This window comes from Prionailurus bengalensis, chromosome X (assembly GCF_016509475.1).
Source record: "Prionailurus bengalensis isolate Pbe53 chromosome X, Fcat_Pben_1.1_paternal_pri, whole genome shotgun sequence".
Lineage (NCBI taxonomy): Eukaryota > Metazoa > Chordata > Mammalia > Carnivora > Felidae > Prionailurus > Prionailurus bengalensis.
This window is the reverse complement of record NC_057361.1, coordinates 111,253,900-111,277,323: the sequence shown is the minus strand read 5'-3', so window position 1 is coordinate 111,277,323 and position 23,424 is coordinate 111,253,900. Positions and strand designations below refer to the sequence as shown.

Genomic DNA, 23,424 nt, shown 5'->3' with positions numbered 1-23,424 from the left:
TAGTGTGGCTCTTGCCAGTAGCACTTTGAAGAAACTGTGGCTCAAGGGGGGCCCTGGCCTTTTCGCAAAGGCTAGCTTTGCAATTAAATACCATAGTTTTATGATTAGAGCTGAGAGCTCTGAGCTCTCATACCCGTAGCAATAACCCCTAGGAAATGCACAGGATTGACCTTTTCCACTTGTTGTCTTATAATTTCCTTTTCATCTTGGCTCTATGGCCCTGCAGGCAGCATGTGCCTGGGGAATTACCATTTTTGGTAAGTAGTTGGAATCATTCAGACTTTTGCCCTATTCCTCACATCTCACCCAGGGTACGGAGTTATTTTCCTAAAATGTCCACTAAACCCAGGGCCGCCCAACAACTGAAATGTTAAGGGTCTTTTTTTTTCCTTTTAGAGCTGAGCCAAAAAGAAAAGGAAAAGGGGAAAAAAGAGAAGCCACGTATACCTCAAGGCACTATTGCATAGAGTTTTCATGGGGTCAGCTCTGGGGTCAGGCTGTTTGAATTCAAATCTTGGCTCTTCTATTTACTGATGGTGTGAGCTTTGGCAAGTTGCTTAACCTCTCTGTGCCTCAGTTTTTCTTATCTGTAAAATAGAGACGATAGTACGCCCACCTCGTAGGCTGGGTCTGGTAATACACGAACTAATTCACACAGAACACTTGAAATACTGCCTGGCAGAGGAAACTGCTGCATGGATGCTAGTTCTTTGTAGACCTAAAGCCGGTCTTTAAGGGCTATCTGATATTTTCCCTAAAAGGAAATGGATATAATGGCAAAAAAAAAACCCCAAACCGAAACAAGAAAACATTGCACTTTTCAGAGTCCTGTGTTTCGTTGCTGTCACCAGCCACCAGGTAGCTACATGCCTTAGAGCCAGTCTTAGCTTCGGCTCTTTATCTGGGAAGCGGGTGTGATAACATTTCCCGTAACTGCTATTTACACACATGCGTGCACGTGCCCCCACCATACGTACACTTTGATTTACTTTCATTGATAGGTAAGGAGGAGAATTAAATGAGAATACAAATTTCAAAACTCTGAAATGACATGAATCGCTTCAGTTATGGTGCTTGTGTTCCTGTGTATACTGTGTATACTTAGGCTGTCATGGATTTTCTGAACACAGCGTACTTGCATATCTAGAAGGTATTTTATGCTTTTCAAAGGAAATAGGCCGTCCAATACTTTATCATAGCTGGTTTTTGCAAGCCTCTAGGGCATGAGGACCATTTTGTTTGCATGCTTTACTCACAGTCTGGCAGATCGTGTGCATTTGGTACATATTAAATGGAGAAAATGTAGTTTGGTACAAGTGCAGTCAACCTAATGATACAGCAGAGATGCCTCAAAAGTGGTCTTCAAATAGTTTTCTAGCAAGTAGTTAATATTATTGACTTCCCATAGCATCAGAGGCCTGCAATAATTTAGATCCCAAACAAATTGACATTCGGTTTGGACACATCTCTTAAGAGACTATGTTATGGTTCATCAGGAGGAACAATAGCTCAAACTTTTGGGGCTTGGGATCTCTTATCCAAGATTTACCTTATCTTTCACAAGGGAGTAGATAGTAGTTTCATGGCTCTCTAGGTGTAAGAAGTGAAAAGAAAATCGTGATAAAGAGTGCTCAGTGAGTACTTGTTGAGCGTATGAATGAAGAAGGCCTTGGGAAGGAGTGCGTATAAATTTTAAGTCAACTCAGATCATGTAGTTCTCATTAGTGAGAGGAAGAAGGATGGGAATGCATCCTCCAGTGACCATGGGGAAGAGCAGTCTGATGCTTCTGTAATCACTAAAGCTTTGGCTCTGAAGCACTTCCAGAAATACAAAGTGCAATGGAAATCCTTAATAACGGGTTACAGACACAGTTCTTTCCGATAACAATGGTTGCATAAGCTACTGTCAGTTGACCTTTCTTAGGATACTCATTTACTGTCTAAGACCAAGACTGTGCGAAAGGAACACATTAATTGCCCTGACAACACAAAAGCCCCCTAGTTGTGCCCTTTCTTTTTTATATCTAAAGGTCTATTGAAAAAGAAATATAGGATTTTATTAGATAAAAGCACTACCAGAAGGGTTGCATTGAAACCTTTAAATGAAGCCATTCCCTCTTTATGGAGAAGAATCTTTCATTTCATATGTCTTCAAAAGCCTATTTTTATTTTCCTAAGCTATGGTTAGTAATAGTAGGTGGTTCAGAGAAGAAACTCTTTAGCCTTGATTCATGGAATTATGGTCACATGCTGTAAAAAGAAAATTTCACAAGTTGAGAAGACAATAACCAGACCTAGAATGTCTTAGTGTTTTTTTTGGTCTAGCTAAGACATAAGCCATTCTTCCCATGACTGTTTGGAGTTATCCATTTCCTGTCCTCATAAACTCCTTGGAGAAGGACATTTAAAAAAAAAAATTTAAAAAAAGATTTTAATTAGTGGAATGATTTGGGGAGCCCTGGGGACTTTTTGACTGTTCATTGTGGATTCTCAGAGAAACTGTAGAAATTCACTTCCTTGGATACTAATGGGCATTCTTTCATAAAGAGTGAACTACAAGACCTAAGAATGTGAGCCAACTATCTCTTTTCGTAGGTGTCATTTCTTCACCCTGGGAACCTTGAAGAAGTACGAATTTCTCTCTCTCTCTCTCTCTCTCTCTCTCTCTCTCTCTCTCTCTCCAGTGCCCGCAGAGAGGAAGAGAGGGAGAGCAAAAGCGAGGGGGAGAGCGAGCGAGAATATTTCCTAATGAACCAAGAGTTGGCTCATTCACGTGAAAGCCTGGGAGATAGAGAAGAATGAAAGAAGTCTAAGGATCATGCCTTAGAACAGAACTAGCTCATCAAGATGATAGGGCAAGGTATGGTCCAGCATGAAAAACGCTGGCCCACAATATTCTCTTATAAGAACGAGAGCTATTCTTGGTATGTTCCCAGTAAAATGAGTTCCTAATCCCCAGTGACTTCCGCAAGACAAATTGTCTGGAGTTCCCCTTACATTCTTCTGTTTTGCCACCTTCCTAATTTCTCAAGGGTGGCTTGTTCCTGAATCCAATGTGAAGGCAGACATATGTCTTCTGAGCTGTGATGAAAGCCAGCCTTATTAGTGCCTACCTAATTTTAAAGTCGTTATATACATTCGACCAAAATTTTTAAGATATGGTAAAGAGGTAAGAGGATAAAAGATTTTAGAGGGACCATGTACGCACGTCCAAACTTGGGCCCTGACAACTGCTGGGGAAGAGAGTGTTGGACTACTAATGAGTCCCTGACAAGGGTCTGGCCATTTATAAATACAAATGTTTCAATAGTTGCTATTTGAACTCATGAGAGTACATTGTTGAAGTGATATTTTGTCTCGAAGGGGTAGGTATACTTTCTCTCCCCCTCCCCCTTCTTATTTATCTACCTACCTATTTATTTATACCCTATCTTGTCCCCAAAAGAATTTACAGTGCTCTATAAAAGTGCACAATAAAAGCAGGATACAATGCAACCAAAATGCATAGGAATAATCAGGCATAGGGGAAAATACAGGTAAGAAAGGAAGGTGGAGCCAGGACTAAGGTTATGAGACAGATGCATGACTTGAAATTTATTGGGCCTGGTAGAGGTGGACCATAAATTTCATCTGTGTTTTCTAGCAACAAATGTGAAGAGGGAAAAATGATCGGATACATGAATCCCCGTGTCCAGAAGGTTAAAACAAACTCATTTTTCAGAGAAGCTCGAGGAGGGTAAATGAGAAGAACGAATTGGGTTAATGTAGCAATGGGGTGGCCAACTGCAGAGTCATGTGGTTTTAAGTAGTTAAGGATATTCATTTCTCATTTCTGAGGATTCTTTAAATCAATCATTTTAATTGTCTTCTCTGGTCTGTGAGAGCCTTTGGGAGGAAATCTGTATCTGTGTGTGTGTGTGTGTGTGTGTGTGTGTGTGTGTGTGTGTGTGTATCTGCCTATCTATGAAATGATGTATGTCATAGCCTTTGAAAAATATGTTACTTTCATTTTTTCCCACTTATTTCTTGACTTCGAATTGACATACCTTCGTGTTTGGAAGCCTAGTATGTAAAACTTAAAAGGGAAGGCTACATACATTTAGAGTCTGGTCATGGGCCTGCACAAATAAATGTCTTGTATCTAATAGCAACTGATTTCGAAGCTTGGTCAATTCTAGTTAAATTAACGTGGGACATAAAATGCCAGGAAAATCCAACAGAAGTTGGAGCAACCATTTTAGTGTCTTCTCTATGAAGTATTCTAGAAAACACAGGGGCTTTTCTTACCACCGAAACTTGCCATTTTTCTGTGGCTGAGTTTTAAAAAACCATTCCGTATTCAAAAATAACACTGAAATGTGTTACCTATTTGGATGTTTTGGTCCATTAACTTTTTCTGGTGGTTTTCCCAATTAAAATTACATCGATGCCATATGGCATCTATTGTATGCTAAAACTCCCTAACTCATGAAAGAAATTCCAAAGCAGATTGAAGAAGAAAAGAGAGTGAGTTAACACTTTCCAGTGGTTCTAGTTACTAGATCCATCAAGGACTAATTTCCAAGGTACGGTTGTTCTCATTAAAAAATTAGTATTTTTTAGAGCAGTTTTAGATTTAAACAGAACTCAGGCAGATAGTACAGAGTTCTGCCTTTCCCCTGCACACAGTTTCTTCTATTATTACCATTATTAGCGTCAGTGTAATACATTTGTTATAATTAATGAACCAGTATCAGTACGTTATTATTAGCCGAAGTCCATAATTTACATTAAGATTCACTCCAAGTTGCACAGTTCTGTGGGCCTTAACAAATGTATGATGTCCTGCATCCTCCATTAGAATATCATACAGAACTGTTTCACCCCCCCCCCCTAAAAAGCCCTGTGCTTCACCTATTCACCCCTCCCTCCATCTCTACCCTCAAATGCCGGGCAACTGCTAATTTTTTTAGTGTCTCCATAGATTCACCTTTTCCAGAATGCCAAAGAGTTGGCATCCTACAGTATATAGTCTTTTAAGACTGGCTTCTTTCACTTAGAAACGGACATTTGAGGTTCCTTCCTGTCTCTTCATGGCTTGATTGCTCATTTTTTAAAATGTTTTAATGTTCACTTATTTTTGCAAGAGAGAGACAGAGACAGAGAGAGAGCGTGAGCAGGGGTGGGGCAGAGAGAGAGGGAGACACAGAATCTGAAGCAGGCTGCAGGCTCGGAGCCGTCAGCACAGAGCCCGACGCGGGGCTCGAACCCACGAACCGCGAGATCGTGACCTGAGCCGAAGTCGAACGCTCAACCGACTGAGCCACCCAGGCGCCCCTCATTTCTTTTCATCACTGAATACTGTTCCATTGTATGGATGTACCACTTTTCATTTATCCTATTGAAGGACATATTGCTTGCTTCCAGTTTGGGGCAATTCTAAATAAAGCTGCTATAATCATTCATGTGCAGGTTTTTGTGTGAACATGAGTTTTCAACCCAGTTGGGTAAACATCCAGGAGCACAAATGCTGGATCGCGTGATAATAGTATGTTTAGCCATTCTAATGGTTGTGTGGTACTATCTCATTGCTGTTTTAATTTGCAAATCCCTCATGACAATATGATATTGAGCATATTTTCTCATGCTTATTTGACATCTGCATATCTTCTATTTGGTGAGATATCTACCTATGCAGATCTGCTGTCCATTTTTAATTGGTTTGCTGCTTTTCTTGTTGAATTTTAAAAGTTCTTTGGATCTTTTGGACACAAGTCCCTTATCAGATATGTTTTGCAAATATTTTTCTCGGTCTGCACCTTGTTTGCTCTTTCTCCTAACAGATGTTTTTCTCTTCATCCTCTTAACATCACAGAACACATGTTTTTACTTCTAATAAAGCCCAACTTACCAATTTTTTATTTCACGGAGTCGACTTTTGACGTTGTATCTAAAACCTTATTGCTAAACCCAAAACAATCAAGCTCTTCTCACACGTTATTTTCTAGGAGTTTTATAGTTTTTGCATTTTACGTTTAGGTGGACAATCCATTTCGAATTAATTTTTATGACAGATATAAGGTCTGTGTCTAGATTTATTTCTTTGCATATGGGCATCCAATTGTTTCAGAACCATTTGTTGTAAAGACTATCCTTTTTCCATCGAATTGCTTTTGTCCTTTCTGTGATTCTCTTTCTGGGCTCTGTATTCTGTTCCATTGATCTATTTCTTTATTCTTTTGCCAATACCATGCTGTCTTTATTACTGTAACTTGATAGGAGTTCTTGACGCCGGGTAGTGCCATTCCTTCGATTTTGTTATTCTTTTGTGTCATGATGGCTATTCTGGGTCTTTTGCCTTTCCATATAAACTTTAGTATTGATATCCACAGTATAACTTACAGGGATTTTGATTGGGAGCCCAATGAACCCATAGATCACGTTGGGAAGGACTGACTTCTTCATAATATTGAGTCTTTCTACCTAAAAACACGGAGCATCTTTCCGTTTATTCTTGTACATACTTTGTTAGAATTACACCTACGCATTACTTTTTTGGGTGCTTATATAAATGGTATTGTGCTTTCAGTTTGAAATACCTGTTAATTATTGTCGACAAATAGAAAAAACAATGGACTTGCGAATATTAACGTTGTATCCTGCAACCTTGCTTTAATTGCTTATTACTTCACAGAGAATTTTGTTAATTCCTTGTTGCATTAGCTAGGACTTTAAATACAACATTGAATAAGAGTGCTGAGAGGGATATCTTTGCCTTGTTCCCGATCTCACAGGGAAAAACTCCAGTTTCTCACCATTAAGTACAATGTTAGCTGTAAGTTTTTGTGGATATGCTTTTAAAGCCCCCCTCTATTTCTCGTTTGCTGATGGCTTTTATCATAAATGGTGTTGGATTTTGGCAAATGTTTTTTCTGCACCTATTGATACGATCATGTGATTTTTCTTTTTTAGCCTATTCACATGATGGGTTACATTAATTGATTTTTGAATGTTAAACCAGACTTGCATATCCAAAATAAGTCCCACTTGGTCATGGTTTATGATTCTTTTTATACCTTGCTGGATACGATTTGCTAATAATTCTGTTGTGGATTTTTGCATTTATGTTCAGGAAAGATATTGTCCTGTAGCATTCCTTTCTTGAAATATCTTTATCTGGTTTTGGTATTAGGGTAAGGATGGCCTCATGGAATGAGTTAGGAAACATTCTCTGTGCTTCTGTTTTCTGGAAGGCACTGTAGAGAATTGGTATCCTTTCTTCCTTAAATGTTTTGTAGAATTCACCTGTGAAACCATCTAGACCCGGTGCTTTCTTTTTGGAAGGTTGTTACTTATTCACTCAATTTATTTAATAAATACAGGCCAATTTAGATTATCGATTTCTCTTTGTGTAAATTTTGGTAGTTTTGTCTTTCAAGGGGTTGGCACATTTCATCGATTTTTTTTTTTTATCAAGGTTGTCGCCATAGAGTTGTTCATAAATATCATGTTTTTATTCTTTTAATATCTATGGAACAGTACAGTAATAATGACTCCTCTTCTGTTTCTCATATTAGTAAATTATGGGGTTTTTTTCCTCTCTCTCTCTTTTTGGATTAGTCTGACTAGATATTTTTAAATTTCATTGATCTTTTCAAAGAACTAGCTTTTGGTTTCATTGGATTTCTCTATTGATTTTCTGTTTTCCATTTCATTGATTGCTGCTCTAATTTTTATTATTCTGCTTGCTTTAGATTGATATTGCTCTTCTTTCTCTAGATTCCTTTGGTGAAATCTTACTGATTTGAGATCTTTTTTCCCTTTCTAATATATGCATTCAATGCTATAAATTTCCCTCTAAGCACTGCTTTTGCTGCATCCCACCAATTTCTTTTTTCGTTTTTATTATGCTTTTAATTTTACTTCCAGTATGGTTAACATACAGTGTTATATTAGTTTCAGGTGTAATATATAGTGTCTCACATTTCTGTACACTACTCTGTTCATCATGACAAGTGACCTCTTGATCCTCTCCACCTATTTCGCCCATTCCCCCACCCACCTCCTCTGGTAACCATCAGTTCTTTATAGTTAAGTGTCTGTTTCTTGGTTTCTCTCTCTCTCTCTCTCTCTCTCTCCCTTTCTTTGTCCATTTGTTTTGTTTCTTAAATTCCACATATGAGTGAAATCATACGGTGTTTGTTTTTCTCTGACTGATTTTGCTTAGCGTTATACTCTCTAGCTCCATCCGTGTTGTTGCAGATGGCCAGATTTCATTCTTTTTTATTGCATCCCACCAATTTCAGTGAGTTGTAGTTTCATTTTCCTTTAGTTGAAAATATTTAAAAATTTCTCTTAAGACTTCTGTTCCATGTGGTGTGTAGAAGTGTGTTGTTTAATTTGCAAATGATTGGATACTATCCTGTTCTCTTTCTGTTATTGATTTGTAATTTAAAGCCATGTGGTCTAAGAAAGTTCTTTGTATGATTTCTATGCTTTTAAATGCGTAAGATGCATTTTATGGCCCAGAACGTGGTCTGTCTTGGGGAATGTTTTATGTGAGCTTGGAAAGAATGTATATCTTGCTGTAGATGGATGAAGTGCCCTAAATGTCAATGAGATCTATTTGATTGATAGTGCTGTTCAGTTCATCTGTATCCTTACTAATTATCTGCCTGATAGATTTGTTACTGATAGAGGGATGTTGATGTCTCCAACTATAATTGTAGATTTGTATATTCCTCTTACAATTCTGTCGGTTTTGCTTCACATATTTTGATGTTCTGTTGGTAGATGCATACATGTTAAGGATTATGTCTTCTTGTAGAATTGACTCCTTTATCCCTAATAGTTCTCCTTCTTCCAAAGTGCTTAGTCTGAAATTAATTTAGCTATTCCAGTTTTTTCTTAGTGTTAGCATGGTATATCTTTCTCTATCCCTTTTTATCTTTATATTTAAGATGTGTTTTCTGTAGACAATCTAGAGTTGGGTTTTGTTTTTATATTTACTCTAATAGTCTTTTTTACTTTGTGTGTGTATGTATGTATGTATGTGTATGTATTTTTGAGAGAGAGAGAGCACAAGCAGGAGAGGGGCAGGGGTAGGGGAGGACAGAGGATCCAAAGAAGGCTCTGTGCTGACAGCAGCGAGCCTGATGCGGGGCTCAGATTCAGGAACCGTGAGATCATGACCTGAGACAAAGTCAGAGCTGGATGCTCAACTGACCGAGTCACCCAGGCGCCTCTATTTGTGTGTTTAAAGATGTTATTTTTAAGTAATCTCTCTACCTCACGTGGGACTTGAACTTAAAACCCTGAGATCAATAGTTGTGTGCTCCACTGACTGAGCCAGCCAGGTGCCCCTAATTGTGCATGTAAAGCATTCGCATTTAAAGTGATTAGTGGGGCACCTGGGTGGCTCAGTTGCTTTACGCCTCCGACTTCGGCTCAGGGCATAATCTCACGATCTGTGGGTTCGAGCCCCGTGTCCGGCTCTGTGCTGACCGCTCAGAGCTTGGAGCCTGCTTTGGATTCTGTGTCTCCCTCTCTCTCTCTCTGACGCTCCTCCACTCGCTCTGTCTCTCTCTCTTAAAAATAAACATTAAAAAACTGTAAAAAAAAAATAGTGATTAGTGATGTAATTGTATTAGTATCCACTGTGTTTCTAACTGCTTTCTACTCATTGTGCTTATTCTTTCTTTTGGCTGTTTTTAACCTTCTTTTCATTTTACCTTTATTTATTCCTTCTCTCATGCTCTTCCTTTCTTTACCTAGACCTAATTTTCTGACCTAATTAATTGACTGAAAATTTGCTTCTGACATTTTATGCAAGGCGAGTCTTCTGTGTCAAATTTTTTCTATTTTTGTTGGTCTGAGATGGTCTTTATTTTTCCTTCCTTTCTCAGTCATAATTTTGCTGGAAACAATCCCACATTGATGAGGTCTTTTTTCTTTCAACACTAAATATTTCACTTCCCTCTTGGCTTGCATGGTTTCTGACAAGATGTTCGATAGAATTCTTTTTTATTAACGTTTGTTTCTTTTTGAGAGAGAAACAAAGCAGGAGTGGGGGAGGGGCAGAGAGAGAGGGGACAGAGGATCTGGAGCAGGCTCTGTGCCAACAGCAGCAAGCCCAACACGGGGCTCGAACTCACAAACTGTGAGATCATGACCTGAGCTGAAGTCGGACACATAACCAGCTGAGCCACCCAGGCGCCCCTGTCTTATACAATTCTTATGCTTTTTCCACTATAAGTAAGATGATTTTTCTTCCTCTGGCATCTTGGAAGACTTTCTCTTTCTCTTGGGTTTTCTGCAGGTTGAGTATGATATACCTAGACGTAGGCATTTTGATACTCAACCTGCTTGTTCTCTGAGCTTCTTGGACCTGTGCATGGTGTCTGTCATGAATTTTGTGAAATTTTTGGCCATTATTACCTCAAATACTTCTCCTGTTCTGTCTTCTCTTCCTGGAATTGCAATGACACAGATTTTACACCTTTTGAATTTGTCTCACAGTTCTTAGGTATGCTTTTCTATTTATTTTTTCTCTCTCCATTTTGGTTTGGGAACTTTCCGTTGACATTTCTTTAAGCTCACTGATTCATTTCTGTTTGCGTTTTTGATTTCTAACATTTTATTTTGCTATCTCTTACAGTTTCCGTCTTTGTATTTACATTACTCAATCTGTTCTTGTGCGTTGTTCACTTATTTCATTATAGCCCTTAACATATTGATAATAGTTATTTTAAATTCCCTGTCTGATATTTCCAGAATCTGTGCCGTATGTGATTATGGTTCTGATGTTTGCTTTGTCTCTTCAGACTGTTTTTCTTACCTTTGAGCATGGCTGCGATCGTTGAAACTAAGACGTGATATGGGGTAATAGGAACTAAGGTAATTGCGATTTTAGTGTGAATTTTTATGTTAATGTGACTAGGAGCTGGGCTATTTAATGTCTGTTGTAGCCATCGGTGCCAGAGGCTTTAGTTTTCTCTAGTTTCCTTGTTCTATTTTTTTTTCTCACCAGGTGTTTTTGGGTTTCCCTAATAGCTCCTTCTTAAATAGGGTCTTTGTCTTTCTCGTGGTAAATTATGGGGGGAATAGAAGTGGTCTATAATCTTATGATTAATCTTAGGCTTTCAGTGAGCCTAAATTCTTGGGCTGTGACCTTCATAAGTTTATCTCAGCTTTTGTTTTCTCCCTTTCAATAGAACAAGAGAGCTAGAGGGGGCCAGAGTTGTCTGGTTGCCCTTTTACCAGGTATATTAGGCTTTGGTAACGTGTCCTTTGGAAAGCAGTGGACGTCTAAATTATTACTTTTTCCTCCCCCTGCCTGAAAACCAAAGAGACTTGTCTTAGATCTTCACCGTGAGAACACTGTATGTTTTCTGGAGGTAAATCCCATGGAAGTGGGGGGGGGGCCTCATAATACTGGGGGCCCAGGAGTTTTTAGGTGTCAAGCAAGTCCACATTCAGCCTGCGTTTGTCAAAATTACCCTGAAAATGTTCCTAGTAGTTTATGGCTCCAGTGGCTTCTGCTCCAGGTAAGCTGATCTCAGCCGTGAGTTTCTATGTTTGCCTCTCTTCCCATATTTCAGGGTGGCCGTTTGCTCTGTGACCTCAGTTCCCTTAATGGGTCAAAGAAGAATTAGTGATTTTCAGTTTGTTGAGCTTCTATCTTTTGTGGAGGATGGGAGTGATGAATTCTAAGCTCTTTACATGTTCAAGCCAAGACCACAAGTCTCCCAATATCCAGTTTTCTTTTTTTTTTTTTTTGTAATTTTTAATGTTTATTTGTTTTTGAGAGAGAGAGACAGACAGACAGACAGAGCACCAGTGGGGGAGGGACAGAGAGAGAAGGAGACACAGAATCCAAAGCAGGCTCCAGGCTCAGAGCTGTCAGCACAGAGCCTGACACGGGGCTTGAACTCATAGACCACAAGATCATGACCTGAGCCGAAGTCAGATGCTTAACCAACTGGGCCACCCAGGAGCCCCCCCAATATCCAGTTTTCAAGGGCGATGCATATAGTAAAATTAATAAGGGGCGTGGTGTTAAACTGACCTACATTCAGATTCAGGCCCTGACATTTAATTAGAGGCATTACCTCGTACAAGCCATTTAACCTGTCTGAGCCTCAGTTTCCTCACCAGTCAAATAAAAATAATTCCAAATACATATGGCTATGTTAAAGTTCAATGAGAGGACATATGTAAGCAAGTTTATCACAGATCCTTCCATGTACATTGCAGGTACCTCATTAATGTTAGTTTCCTTTTCCTATTAAAGTACCTATGCTTGAAACTGGTGCAGCCACTCTGGAAAACAGTATGCAAGGTCCTCAAAAAGTTAAAAATTGAACTACCCTACGACCCAGCAACAGCACTACTAGGAATTTACCCAAAGGATACAGGAGTGCTGATGCATAAGGGCACATGCACCCCAATACTTACAGCAGCACTTTCAACAATAGTCAAATTATGGAAGGAGCCTAAATATCCATCAACCGACGAATGGATAAAGAAGATGTGGTTTATATACACAACGGAATACTACCTGGCAATGAGAAAGAATGAAATCATGCCATTTGTAGCAATGTGGATGGAACTGGAAGGTATTACGTTGAGTGAAATAAGTCAGTCAGAGAAGACAGGTATCATACGTTTTCACTCATATGTGGATCTTGAGAAACTTAAAACCATGGGGGAAGGGAAAAGGAAAAAATAGTTACAGAGAGGGAGGGAGGCAAAGCATAAGATTCTTAAATACAGAGAGCAAACTGAGGGTTGATAGCGGGTGGGGGAGAGGGGAAAGTGGGTGATGGGCATTGAGGAAGGCATTTGTTGGGATGAGCACTGGGCGTTGTATGTAAGCCAATGTGACAATAAATTATATTTAAAAATAAAAAATAATAAAGTACCTGTGCTTAAAAACAAGGACAGTTTTGAATCCAACTTGTTACGGCATTTGTGCTATGAATTTGAAGAGTTTTTATAAAGTAGTTGCCGTTCTTACAATGTGGGAAAAGCTGCCTTGAAAAAAGTAACCTGCTTCTGTAAGGGCCGCCATGTTCTCTCTCTCTTTCTTTTAAGTTTATTTATTTATTTTGAGACAGGAAGAGCGTGAGTACAGGGGAGGGTCAGAGAGGGAGGGGGAAGAGAGAGAATCACAAGCAGGAATTCTTGACTCACAAACGGAGAGATCATAACCGACCGAGCCACCCAGGCGCCCTGGGGCTGCCCTATTCTTAAGGGCTTGAAGGGAATTCAGAAGTTCCCTTGTTCCTCTTTTCCAACCACAGTTATAATCTCCTTTTTAAACACATGCAGCCTTCTACTGAAAAGGCCCGTGAAAACACATTTCTTTCTGTGTGGGTCTGAATGCGGAAACATCATTACCGAAAGTGAAGATGGTCCTTTTGCTACAGTGATAGACTGTATGTCCAGAGGTTGCAGGGGGGGTGGTTAGTTGAAGAAGTTATTGAACCATTTAAAGAGACATCATGGCCTGATTGCAAACTTCAGTATCAAACCACATCTGGAGAATTGTGTCCCGTTTTGAGCACCATAATTTCAGGAGGATGTTGACAACACTAGAGTGTGTCCAGACAGTGGTGACCGGGATAATGATGGGCACATCTACAAATCTTGAGGTATTGGGATGTGTATTAACTCAGCGTATCTTTTTATATATTGTAAAAAAAAAATAATTTTGTTCAGTGCCAAATTTTTCTTTATGCCTCTCATTTTTACATTGTTCCAGTTTTTCCTGGACATGACTCCTGGCTTCTTTCCAGGAAGGAGACAGAGGAAATTCCCCCTAGCTTAAGTGTGGATTATTATCTGACCCCCCCTCTGTTCCCCCCCCCCCCAAAATCAATGGGCTGAACTTCCTTGCAGTAATTCTAGCCCTTGGCTTCATTTCATGAAACCTCCAGTTGCCAGCCTCAAGCTGAGCGTCACTTTTCACCTCGTGGTGGTTTCTATAAGTCCCCAAGGAGCCTTCCTTGAGCAGTTATGGTTTGGTCTGTTGTCCTGTGATATAGAAGGAAGGGGGTTGGGCACAACCCAGAGACGTGCTAAGTGGATTCTGAGCTGTGAAAGTTAGAGCAGGGAGCACATGTGAGCTGGAGGTTAGATGTGAACCCTGAGCCCTTTCCCCCTGCAATATGCATTGTTGTTATTCTTTCTGCAGAAGAGTTCGTGATCTTTTGTAATTTTCTTTTTCTATTGATCCAGCAGTGCTAGTAACAGAAAAAAAAAAAACACCAAGGTTCTGGCAGTACAGTCTATGGAACAGACTGCCCTATATCTCACACATTAGAGAACGCATGCACTGTGCTAGAGACGAGATTTGCCTTGTAGAGAGTTCATTTTAGAGTAGCAGTCCTCCCCCCCCCCCTTACCTCGTGCTGCCCCAAGGCAAAGGTGAAAGTATGACTCTGCTTTGTGGGTCTTTGGGCTGCCAATTCTTTCAAATAACACTTCCATCTGGAGAGGCGAAGCCAATGGGAAAATAATGAGCTTAAAAAGAAGTTAACTTTCTACAAAGAATTTTGAGGATATGTGTGTTGGCCGTCGGGCTGAGGGCAGCTAGAGTGTAACCAGTGCTGGGAGGCCCTAGTCTGAGCTGACTACTACTTTGCAGCTATGGGACCCGAGGGAAGTGCTTAAACTCTGCTGAGCATCAGTTCCATCATCTATAAAATGGGGACCACAGTATCAGATTCGGAAGATTTTTGTAGAATGTAGATATTATCATATTCTCGGAAATGCTTTGTATGCACCATACAGCTTGTGAGCACTTATAAGACTAAGACAAGGATGGGATATCATTTATCTCCAACTACCCAGCACTTACATATTCCCGACACCTCACACAGAGCCTAGGATACATTAAACGATAGGTAGCTGAAATTAAAATGGAGAGTTTTAAATCTCCGAATTTCTGATGATTTCAAAGAATTCATTCACTGGTCCTTTGTATTGCGCCGGGTGATCTCTTGGCCTCATGGCCTCGTTCAACCTTTAGACTCAAGGATTGAGAATAAAGTAGCTTGTGGGGTTGGGAAGAAATTGCTGTAAAGTGGATCACCTTTCCAGGCATCGCTTAACGTTCTAAACGAAACAAACCAAGACGAACAAATGAGCAGTCGATGGAAATGACGATTAGCTTTCGCAAGTGGGCTTGGAAGCCCAGCGGAATTACACTGGCGTCTGCTCACCGTGGCTGGGCGTGTCCTGAGCCCGAGGGAAGAATCTAGCAAGCATGTTCTACCCTGTGAGGGATCTGGGGCGGATGGCGGTGGCACAACCTGGAGCCCACTTCCGCCGCAGGTGACTGAGATGTCGGACTAAGTAATCCCAAGGAGCTGGTGGAGTACCGTCTGTCTAGTAGTGTGAAAGTAGTAATAATGTGCTTTTTCAAGGCTCGCGAATTGGCATCATTTAGACTACATCTGTCATGGACCTTTGCGCTTTGGAAGGGAGTGAAAGAAAGTAGTAGGTTAATTGTAAATGTCTCCGGAAACTTGGTTATTTTTGTTTGTTTTTAAACTCGGTCTTATTTTGTGAAAGGCCCATCGTTACGGCTGTTATCCCTTCCCTCCTATAAATGCGGAACTCTGATTATTTGAGATCATCTGTGTCTGGCATGTTTCAGTTTGGAGAAAACGAGATGGTGACTTTACCACGCTCTTTCTCAAACCAGTGACACTAATTGGGCCTTATGCCAAGGGGGAGGGGCAGCAGATGTGATCCCGAATTCATGGTCTCTGTACAGTACGTAAGGCTTCCAAGGCACGTGGAAGGCAGACTTTACCAAGGAAGCTCAGTACTTATCCTTCCAAACGTTCAGCTTGCAAATACCAGAGGTGTTATTTGCAATATCAAATGTATAGATAAGGGCATGGATTGTTTTTTCCCATGCAGATACCCATTTTGGGGATAAATTCCATTTTCTAGGTCTGGCAGTACATCAGATACTCCCTTAAAGTTACCTGGAGAATACCTACCCAAAAATGATTAAATTCGTGATGGCTTTTATTCTTGGCTAAGAACTTGCCTCTCTCCTCCAGGGCTGAACAGGCTGAAATTGTTATGGGAGTTTATAAAGTATATGGTTTGTTGTCAAATATTTGTCTCTGTCTAAAAATGAAATGTCTTGAAGTACGTTTTCTTTGTAACTGAATAAATCAGTGAGAGAAAGAGAAATAACTTCTCATTTAGCCAATTTTTAATCAATATTTTCATGAGAGGCCGAAACGTTAACCAAATCCTGGCTTTTGTCATTTGAAATACAATTTGTGTGTTTAAGAATTTATGTGCACATCAGAGTTTGGACTTCATGTTCAGAAAGGAAAATTGATTTATAGGAGCAGACAACCGCAGGAGTAGAGGCAATGCCAGAAATGAATATGAGTCAATTATTTAAGGCAAGCGGGACTTTAATCACCACAGCGATAGAGAAATCTCAAATTCAATTACGCCCCGGGTTTTCATGCTTTAATTTGTGGGCATTTCTATATCTCTTATTTTACAGAGGCCTTTGAAATTGTTGTTCGCCACGCCAAGAATTACACCAACGCCATGTTTAAGAACAACTATCCGAGCCTGACCCCGCAAGCTTTTGAGTTTGTGGGTGAATTTTTCACCGACGTGTCTCTCTATATCCTGGGTTCTGACATCAATGTGGACGACATGGTCAATGATTTGTTTGACAGCCTGTTTCCGGTCATCTATACCCAGCTCATGAGCCCCGGCCTGCCTGAGTCGACCTCGGACATCAACGAGTGCCTCCGAGGGGCAAGGCGTGACCTGAAAGTCTTTGGGAATTTCCCCAAGCTCATTATGACCCAGGTTTCCAAGTCGCTGCAGGTCACCCGGATCTTCCTCCAGGCCCTGAATCTCGGAATTGAGGTGATCAACACAACTGATCATCTGAAGTTCAGTAAAGACTGTGGCCGGATGCTCACCAGGATGTGGTACTGCTCTTACTGCCAGGGACTGATGATGGTTAAGCCTTGCGGTGGCTACTGCAATGTGGTCATGCAAGGCTGTATGGCAGGCGTGGTGGAGATTGACAAGTACTGGAGAGAATACATTCTGTCTCTGGAAGAACTGGTGAATGGCGTGTACAGAATCTACGACATGGAGAATGTGCTGCTTGGGCTCTTTTCAACGATCCACGATTCCATCCAATATGTCCAGAAGAATGGAGGAAAGTTGACCACCACCGTGAGTACCAGTCTACAGTTTTCTGAGGAATTGGGTCCGATGAGGGTGTGGCAGCCTGGCCAGCAGCAGGTGCCGATGGAGAGAAATGCGGGGAGGATCGGGGGGGTGGGCAGAGATGATAGAGGGGCTGCACGATCTCACAGGCTACGGAGTCCTGGTGCCTGGCTTTGCATTTTGGCTTCATCTCCTTGGTTGCCGTGGGAACTCGGGTGAATCTTCTTATCTTTGTGGGCCTCGTATTGCTAATTTGTAAAATGAGGTTAAAAAGGGTATCTTCTTCATAGGGAATAACACGTTAGCGCATTTAGCGTGTGCGTGGTACACGGTAAGTCTTCAGTAAATATAAGCTATTGTTCCCACTGTTGTCAGTCATCGCAATCCTCGTGACAGCCCTGGGAGGCAGGCACATTACCTCCATTTCACAAGTGGGGAAACTGAAGCTCAGTGAAACTATAACTTACCCAAGGGCACCCAGCTCTAGTTGGGAAGAGCTGTGATTCAGCAGTTGATCGGGTTTGCCTTCGATGAGGTTATCACCAATGTTTCGGATTCTTATTTCACTCTCGGGCTCTTAATTGTGTCTATCACACGACCCTTTTGAGTCGTGACTTTAAACACAAGAGGCCCAGCCAGAACCCACTAACTGACCCTACATGAGAATGTAAACGAGGCAAAACGTCCACGTTTTCCAGCAGTTGTTTCCATGACCTCGGTTACACCAGTCTAACCCTGTTCGGATGGGCTTTGTGATGGGGGTGGGACGGTTCTGACCGCGGGGCCAGAGTGCACACGTTCAGAACCATGGGACGCACCCACTTCTCAAGGTGGAGCAGAACACACGGCCAAGAGCTCCCAGCACATCCCACTGAGGTGGTCGTGACCGATTCCTGAATGCTTCCAGCTTCGTAGAAGGAGGTGGCAAAATCCGGTAATCTGCTGCCACTGTCGAAGTCCAACTACATCCCAGGTGCTCTGCTGGCCAGTTCACCTGACAGTGTTTCACGGTAATGCACAAAACAGGTTCTAGTGTTAGAACCTCTCAAAGTAAATACATAAACTTAAAACAGAAGTTAAATACCTTGTCCGGGATCTCAAAGCTGTTAAATTGAGGTGGGGGAACTGGGATTCAAACCCAGGTTTGGCTGGCTTGGTTGACGCGTGCTCTTAGCTTCTAGACGGTGAGACTGCCTCGGACTCTCGGCCGTTGGTTACCCAGAATGCGGAGGGCAGACCGGGCCCTTCAGTCCATCTTTGAACTCGGGAAATTCAAAGCGATAGGCGTAATTGGTTTCTTGGGTGAATTAAACTGGGAAGGAGGATGGAAATGATGCACGCCGCAGCACGGCTACTCACGCAGCTGCTCTAATTGCCCCATTCACAACGTTAGCCATTTAAAACACGTTTACTGAGAAAATATTTTATAGTAAAACGAACAGAAATGTCCTATCTAGCGATCGTGTTCTTCAGTGGCTAATTATTTCCTTGACTGCTTTATAATTCGAGGCCAGATTCTGGGGCCTTATGCAACAGTAAATCTTACAGAAGTGGAAAAATGACAAGTGGATGTGTCCGCAAACTCACCCGCCTGCTAGTGCTTGAGGGCCCCCTGCGTGTCAGACACAAAGCAAGGGGGCCAGGGTGTGGAAATGTCTTGAATAAGAGGAAAAATGAGACAACGTTCAAGACAGGGTTTGGGGATGTGTAAAAGTTGACTCTGATATTGGTCGCTTCACAGCGACATAATTAATCTTAAAAACGTGTTCTCGTCAAGTGCTTTTAGACACAAAAGTAGGGTGGGGAACTGCTAAGGGGTTAAGTGCATTGATGTGATTGGGCTCTAGGCATGAAGGTTTATTTAGTAAACATTTATTTTTTTTAAAGGTCTTTTTAATTTTTTTTTTAACGTTTATTTATTTTTGACACAGAGAGAGACAGAGCATGAACGGGGGGGGAGGGGCAGAGAGAGGGAGACACAGAATCCGAAGCAGGCTCCAGGCTCTGAGCCATGAGCCCAGAGCCCGACGCGGGACTCGAACTCACGGACCGTGAGATCGTGACCTGAGCTGAAGTCGGACACTCAACCGACTGAGCCACCCAGGCGCCCCTTAGTAAACATTTATTAAGCATCTGCTTTGTTCATGGCACTTTGCCAGGTGCTGGGTATTCACAGTTACCCAAGACGCAGTTCTTAAGTCTTGAAAAGGTCGAGTCTAGTTGATGGACAGGTGTGTAACTGAATAAATTTCACCATCCTGAGCATTTCACCATAATGTGAGTGGTGGAAGGGGCCATGAGAGATTAGCTAGTCCAATCCCATTGATTTACAAATGAAGAAATCAAGTTTAGAGAAGCTGGTCCAAAGTTATGTAATTAACCGAAGAGCCAGAGGGACTAGAATCCTAGGTCTTCTGCTGCTAGCACTCCCTATTCCCACTATGCCAGTCTGTCTCCCGTTAGACCCTCCAAATTTTCATTCTAAAAGCGCCATAACGATCGCTTCTCGGCCTTTTGGCTAAGATCAAGTGTAAAAGCGCCATAACGATTTTGCAAAGTCATCATGAACTTCAATTGGATAGTTATTTCAGGGTGCCAAACCTGCTGTATTTTAGTTGCACACATGCGTGGGGGGGAGCATGAGCACACGCACATGCACACGCACACAGGCGAATGCGTGTGCATGCTGGGGGAGTACATGTCATGTCATTACCGTTCAGGAAGAAAAGGCTTGGCTGTCCAGAGGTGCTCAGTGATGCAGTCCCTTTCTGTTTTGGCCATTAAGGGTCTGATTGCTCCCAGCTCCCAGCTCCCAGCTGGTTATGAGAGCGTGAAGTCGGCCTTCCCCAGGGAATGCCTGAACTAGAACAGCAAGCGTATGTAAACTCTGCCTTGTTACTGTTTTATGACCACCAACTCTAAGTAATATATCCCAAATGGTGGGGGTGGGGGAATCCTTGGCCAGGTGCGATCCAGCCCATATTCTGTACCAGCCAGAAAGGGGCTGGGCTATTTGCGGGTGGGGGGGTGGGGGAGGGGTGAGGGGAAGTGAGGGCTGGGTAGACTGCTGAACTCGATTCATGTTAACAAACCCGCAGAATGCCCCAAAGCAAAAGCCGATTTAAAACCAAAGCATTAATGAGGTTCTGCTATAGCACCCTCACCTTCCTGTTGTGATAAAATGTAAAATCCTGCCAGTCTGTCCTGTTTGAGGTTAGGCTGTGGTGAGAGACCTCTTTGAAAATATGCTCTTCCTGAGCTCTTTTGGGACAACCTTTTCAGCTAGCTCCAAGCCGTGCCATGAGGTCTGCCGTACAGGGACTTTGCACAGTTGTTTTGCTGGCTACCATTTACGCCCGATTACAAGGGACATGGTGGTCTTCTAAGTGAACAGGGCGCTGTTGAATTTTTGTTAAGTATGGCCTGTTAGTGCTTTAGTTTTGCCTAAGATAGTTTTCGTTTCCTCCAAATACCAAGTGGAGGCATGGGATTGAATGTTTGGGGTGTTCTCGTTGTCAGCCCTCCCAGAGGTGGTAACCGTCTGGTTCCCAAACTTGGTTCATCATCACTATCACCTGGGCAACTTGTTAGATTCCCAGAGTCTACCCCTGGGGGTAGATGCCATAGGTCTGTGGAGAGGCTGGAGAATTAGTCATAGAGTTTGCCATTTTATTTTATTTTTTAATGTTTACTTTTGAGAGATTTACTTTTTTTTTAATTTTTTTTCAACGTTTATTTATTTTTGGGACAGAGAGAGACAGAGCATGAACAGGGGAGGGGCAGAGAGAGAGGGAGACACAGAATCGGAAACAGGCTCCAGGCTCTGAGCCATCAGCCCAGAGCCCGACGCGGGGCTCGAACTCCCGGACCGCGAGATCGTGACCTGGCTGAAGTCGGACGCTTAACCGACTGCGGCACCCAGGCGCCCCGAGAGATTTACTTTTAATGTTTACTTTTGAGAGAGCGACTCTGAGCTGTCGGCACAGAGCCTGGTATGGGGCTTGAACTCGTGAACTGTGAGATCAAGACCCCAGCTGAAGTCGGACGCTTAACCGACTGGGCGCCCCAGGTGCCCCAGAATTTGTCATTTTAAAAGTGCCCAGGGGGGGCGCCTGGGTGGCGCAGTCGGTTAAGCGTCCGACTTCAGCCAGGTCACGATCTCGCGGTCCGTGAGTTCGAGCCCCGCGTCAGGCTCTGGGCTGATGGCTCAGAGCCTGGAGCCTGTTTCCGATTCTGTGTCTCCCTCTCTCTCTGCCCCTCCCCCATTCATGCTCTGTCTCTCTCTGTCCCAAAAATAAATAAACGTTCAAAAAAAAATTTTTTTTTAAATAAATAAATAAAAGTGCCCAGGGGCACCTAGCTGGCTCAGTCTGTAGAGCATGCGACTGTTGATCTCAGGGTTGTAAGTTCGAGCCCCATGTTGGGAATAGACATTACATTAAAATTATTTTTTTTTAAAAAGTGCCCCAGTTGATTCTGATACTCCTCTGGGAACAAATCCAGCCACCTTGTTTGAAGCATAAGGTAAGGCCCAGAGATTGGGAGTGAATGATGGCTAATGGCAAAGCTAGGACCTCAGATTCCTCATCTATAAAATAGGGTTGATATATGGAGATTGATTGAAAGATAGGTTCAAAGTACCTGGCAGAGTTCAAGACACGTGGCAGGTACTTTCTCAGACCCAGTCCGGTAATCTTTTTACTCTATTTTCCTAAGTGCCAAATGGACAGTGAGTTCTTCTTAAATTTATTTTTAAGTGCCAGGATGTTTCATGTCATTTTAGTCCAAAGAGATGAATAAAATATTGTGTGAAAATGTGTGTGTGTGTGTGTGTGTGTGTGTGTGTGCATGCGCATGAGAGAGAGAGAGACAGAGATCAAGAAAGAAAGTTGAGAGGGAGGGAAGGAGACAGAACATTTGTACTGAAAAGTCCAAGAAGGTTTTAATGATGGGACTGTAGGTGCGCCTGGGTGGCGCAGTCGGTTAAGCGTCCGACTTCAGCCAGGTCACGATCTCGCGGTCCGTGGGTTCGAGCCCCGCATCAGGCTCTGGGCTGGAGGCTCAGAGCCTGGAGCCTGTTTCCGATTCTGTGTCTCCCTCTGTCTCTGCCCCTCCCCCATTCATGCTCTGTCTCTCTCTGTCCCAAAAATAAATTTAAAAACGTTGAAAAAAAATTAAAAAAAAAATGATGGGACTGTAAAGAAATCCACCTTGACTCTATCTACATTTGTGAACTAGGTTAAATATCATGGCCCCAAGTGAGCATCGAGTAGGTTTATAATAGTACTTGGGTGGGAGCATCACTGTTAAATTTACCAGCACATTATTGAATTCCACGTCTTTCACCCTGAAGCAAATACAAGTATGTACAGTTATCAATGCGTGTATTTTCAACATTGTTGTTGCACTACACCCACACTGTCAAATGTCACAACCTTCTTTTATTTTTAAAAATGTTTATTTATTTTGAAAGAGAGAGAGAGCAGGGGAGGGGCAGAGAGAGAATCCCAAGTAGGCTCTGTGCCCAGCGCAGGACCCAAAGAGGGGCTCAATCCCACGAACCGTGAGATTATGCATGACCTGAGCTGAAATCAAGAGGCAGACATTTAACCTACTGAGCCACCCAGGCGCCCCAACCACAACCTGCTCTTATTTTATTTATTTATTTTTTTATGAAATTTATTGTCAAATTGGTTTCCATACGACACCCGGTGCTCATCCCAAAAGGTGCCCTCCTCAATACCCGTCACCCACCCTCCCCTCCCTCCCACCCCCCATCAACCCTCAGTTTGTTCTCAGTCCACAACCTGCTTTTAAAAATGCAGTTGTTTTTATTCTGAAACCATTTTGATTGTCATTACCACATACGTGTGTGTGGATTATAGGCATAGCCATTGTACATTTCACATCCATTTATTCAGTGGTTAATAATCAGCATGTTGTATGTTTACTGCTCTCCCAGAAATTGTCCCCAAAGTTTCTATGATTTCATTTACTTTCTGTGCCCCACCCCCATAGTCATTGCTGACATATACTCACATGACTGTTTGCGCTTTTAGTTTTCCCTTTGTTCTCATGTACTTTCTTTATTGATTCATCTCAGAATGTCTCAGCATTAGTGTTTCCTCTCCCACAAGTTCATTACCTTAGCTTATTCTATGACTCAACTGAACGTCGGGCAGAACTGCAACCTTTCCTACCACCACTCTTTGT

At 42.1% G+C, this 23,424-nt stretch overlaps 1 protein-coding gene across 2 annotated transcripts in view; it reads left to right on the top strand.

Annotated features, from left to right (window-relative positions):
- GPC3 (glypican 3) overlaps window positions 1-23,424 on the top strand; it is a 420,580-nt gene that overhangs the window by 206,453 nt on the left and 190,703 nt on the right. For both annotated transcript variants that reach the window (XM_043570776.1, XM_043570777.1), the window contains exon 3: window positions 16,523-17,217. In XM_043570776.1, coding sequence (XP_043426711.1) covers window positions 16,523-17,217 — 695 coding nt within the window. The remainder of the gene's footprint in view (window positions 1-16,522; window positions 17,218-23,424) is intronic.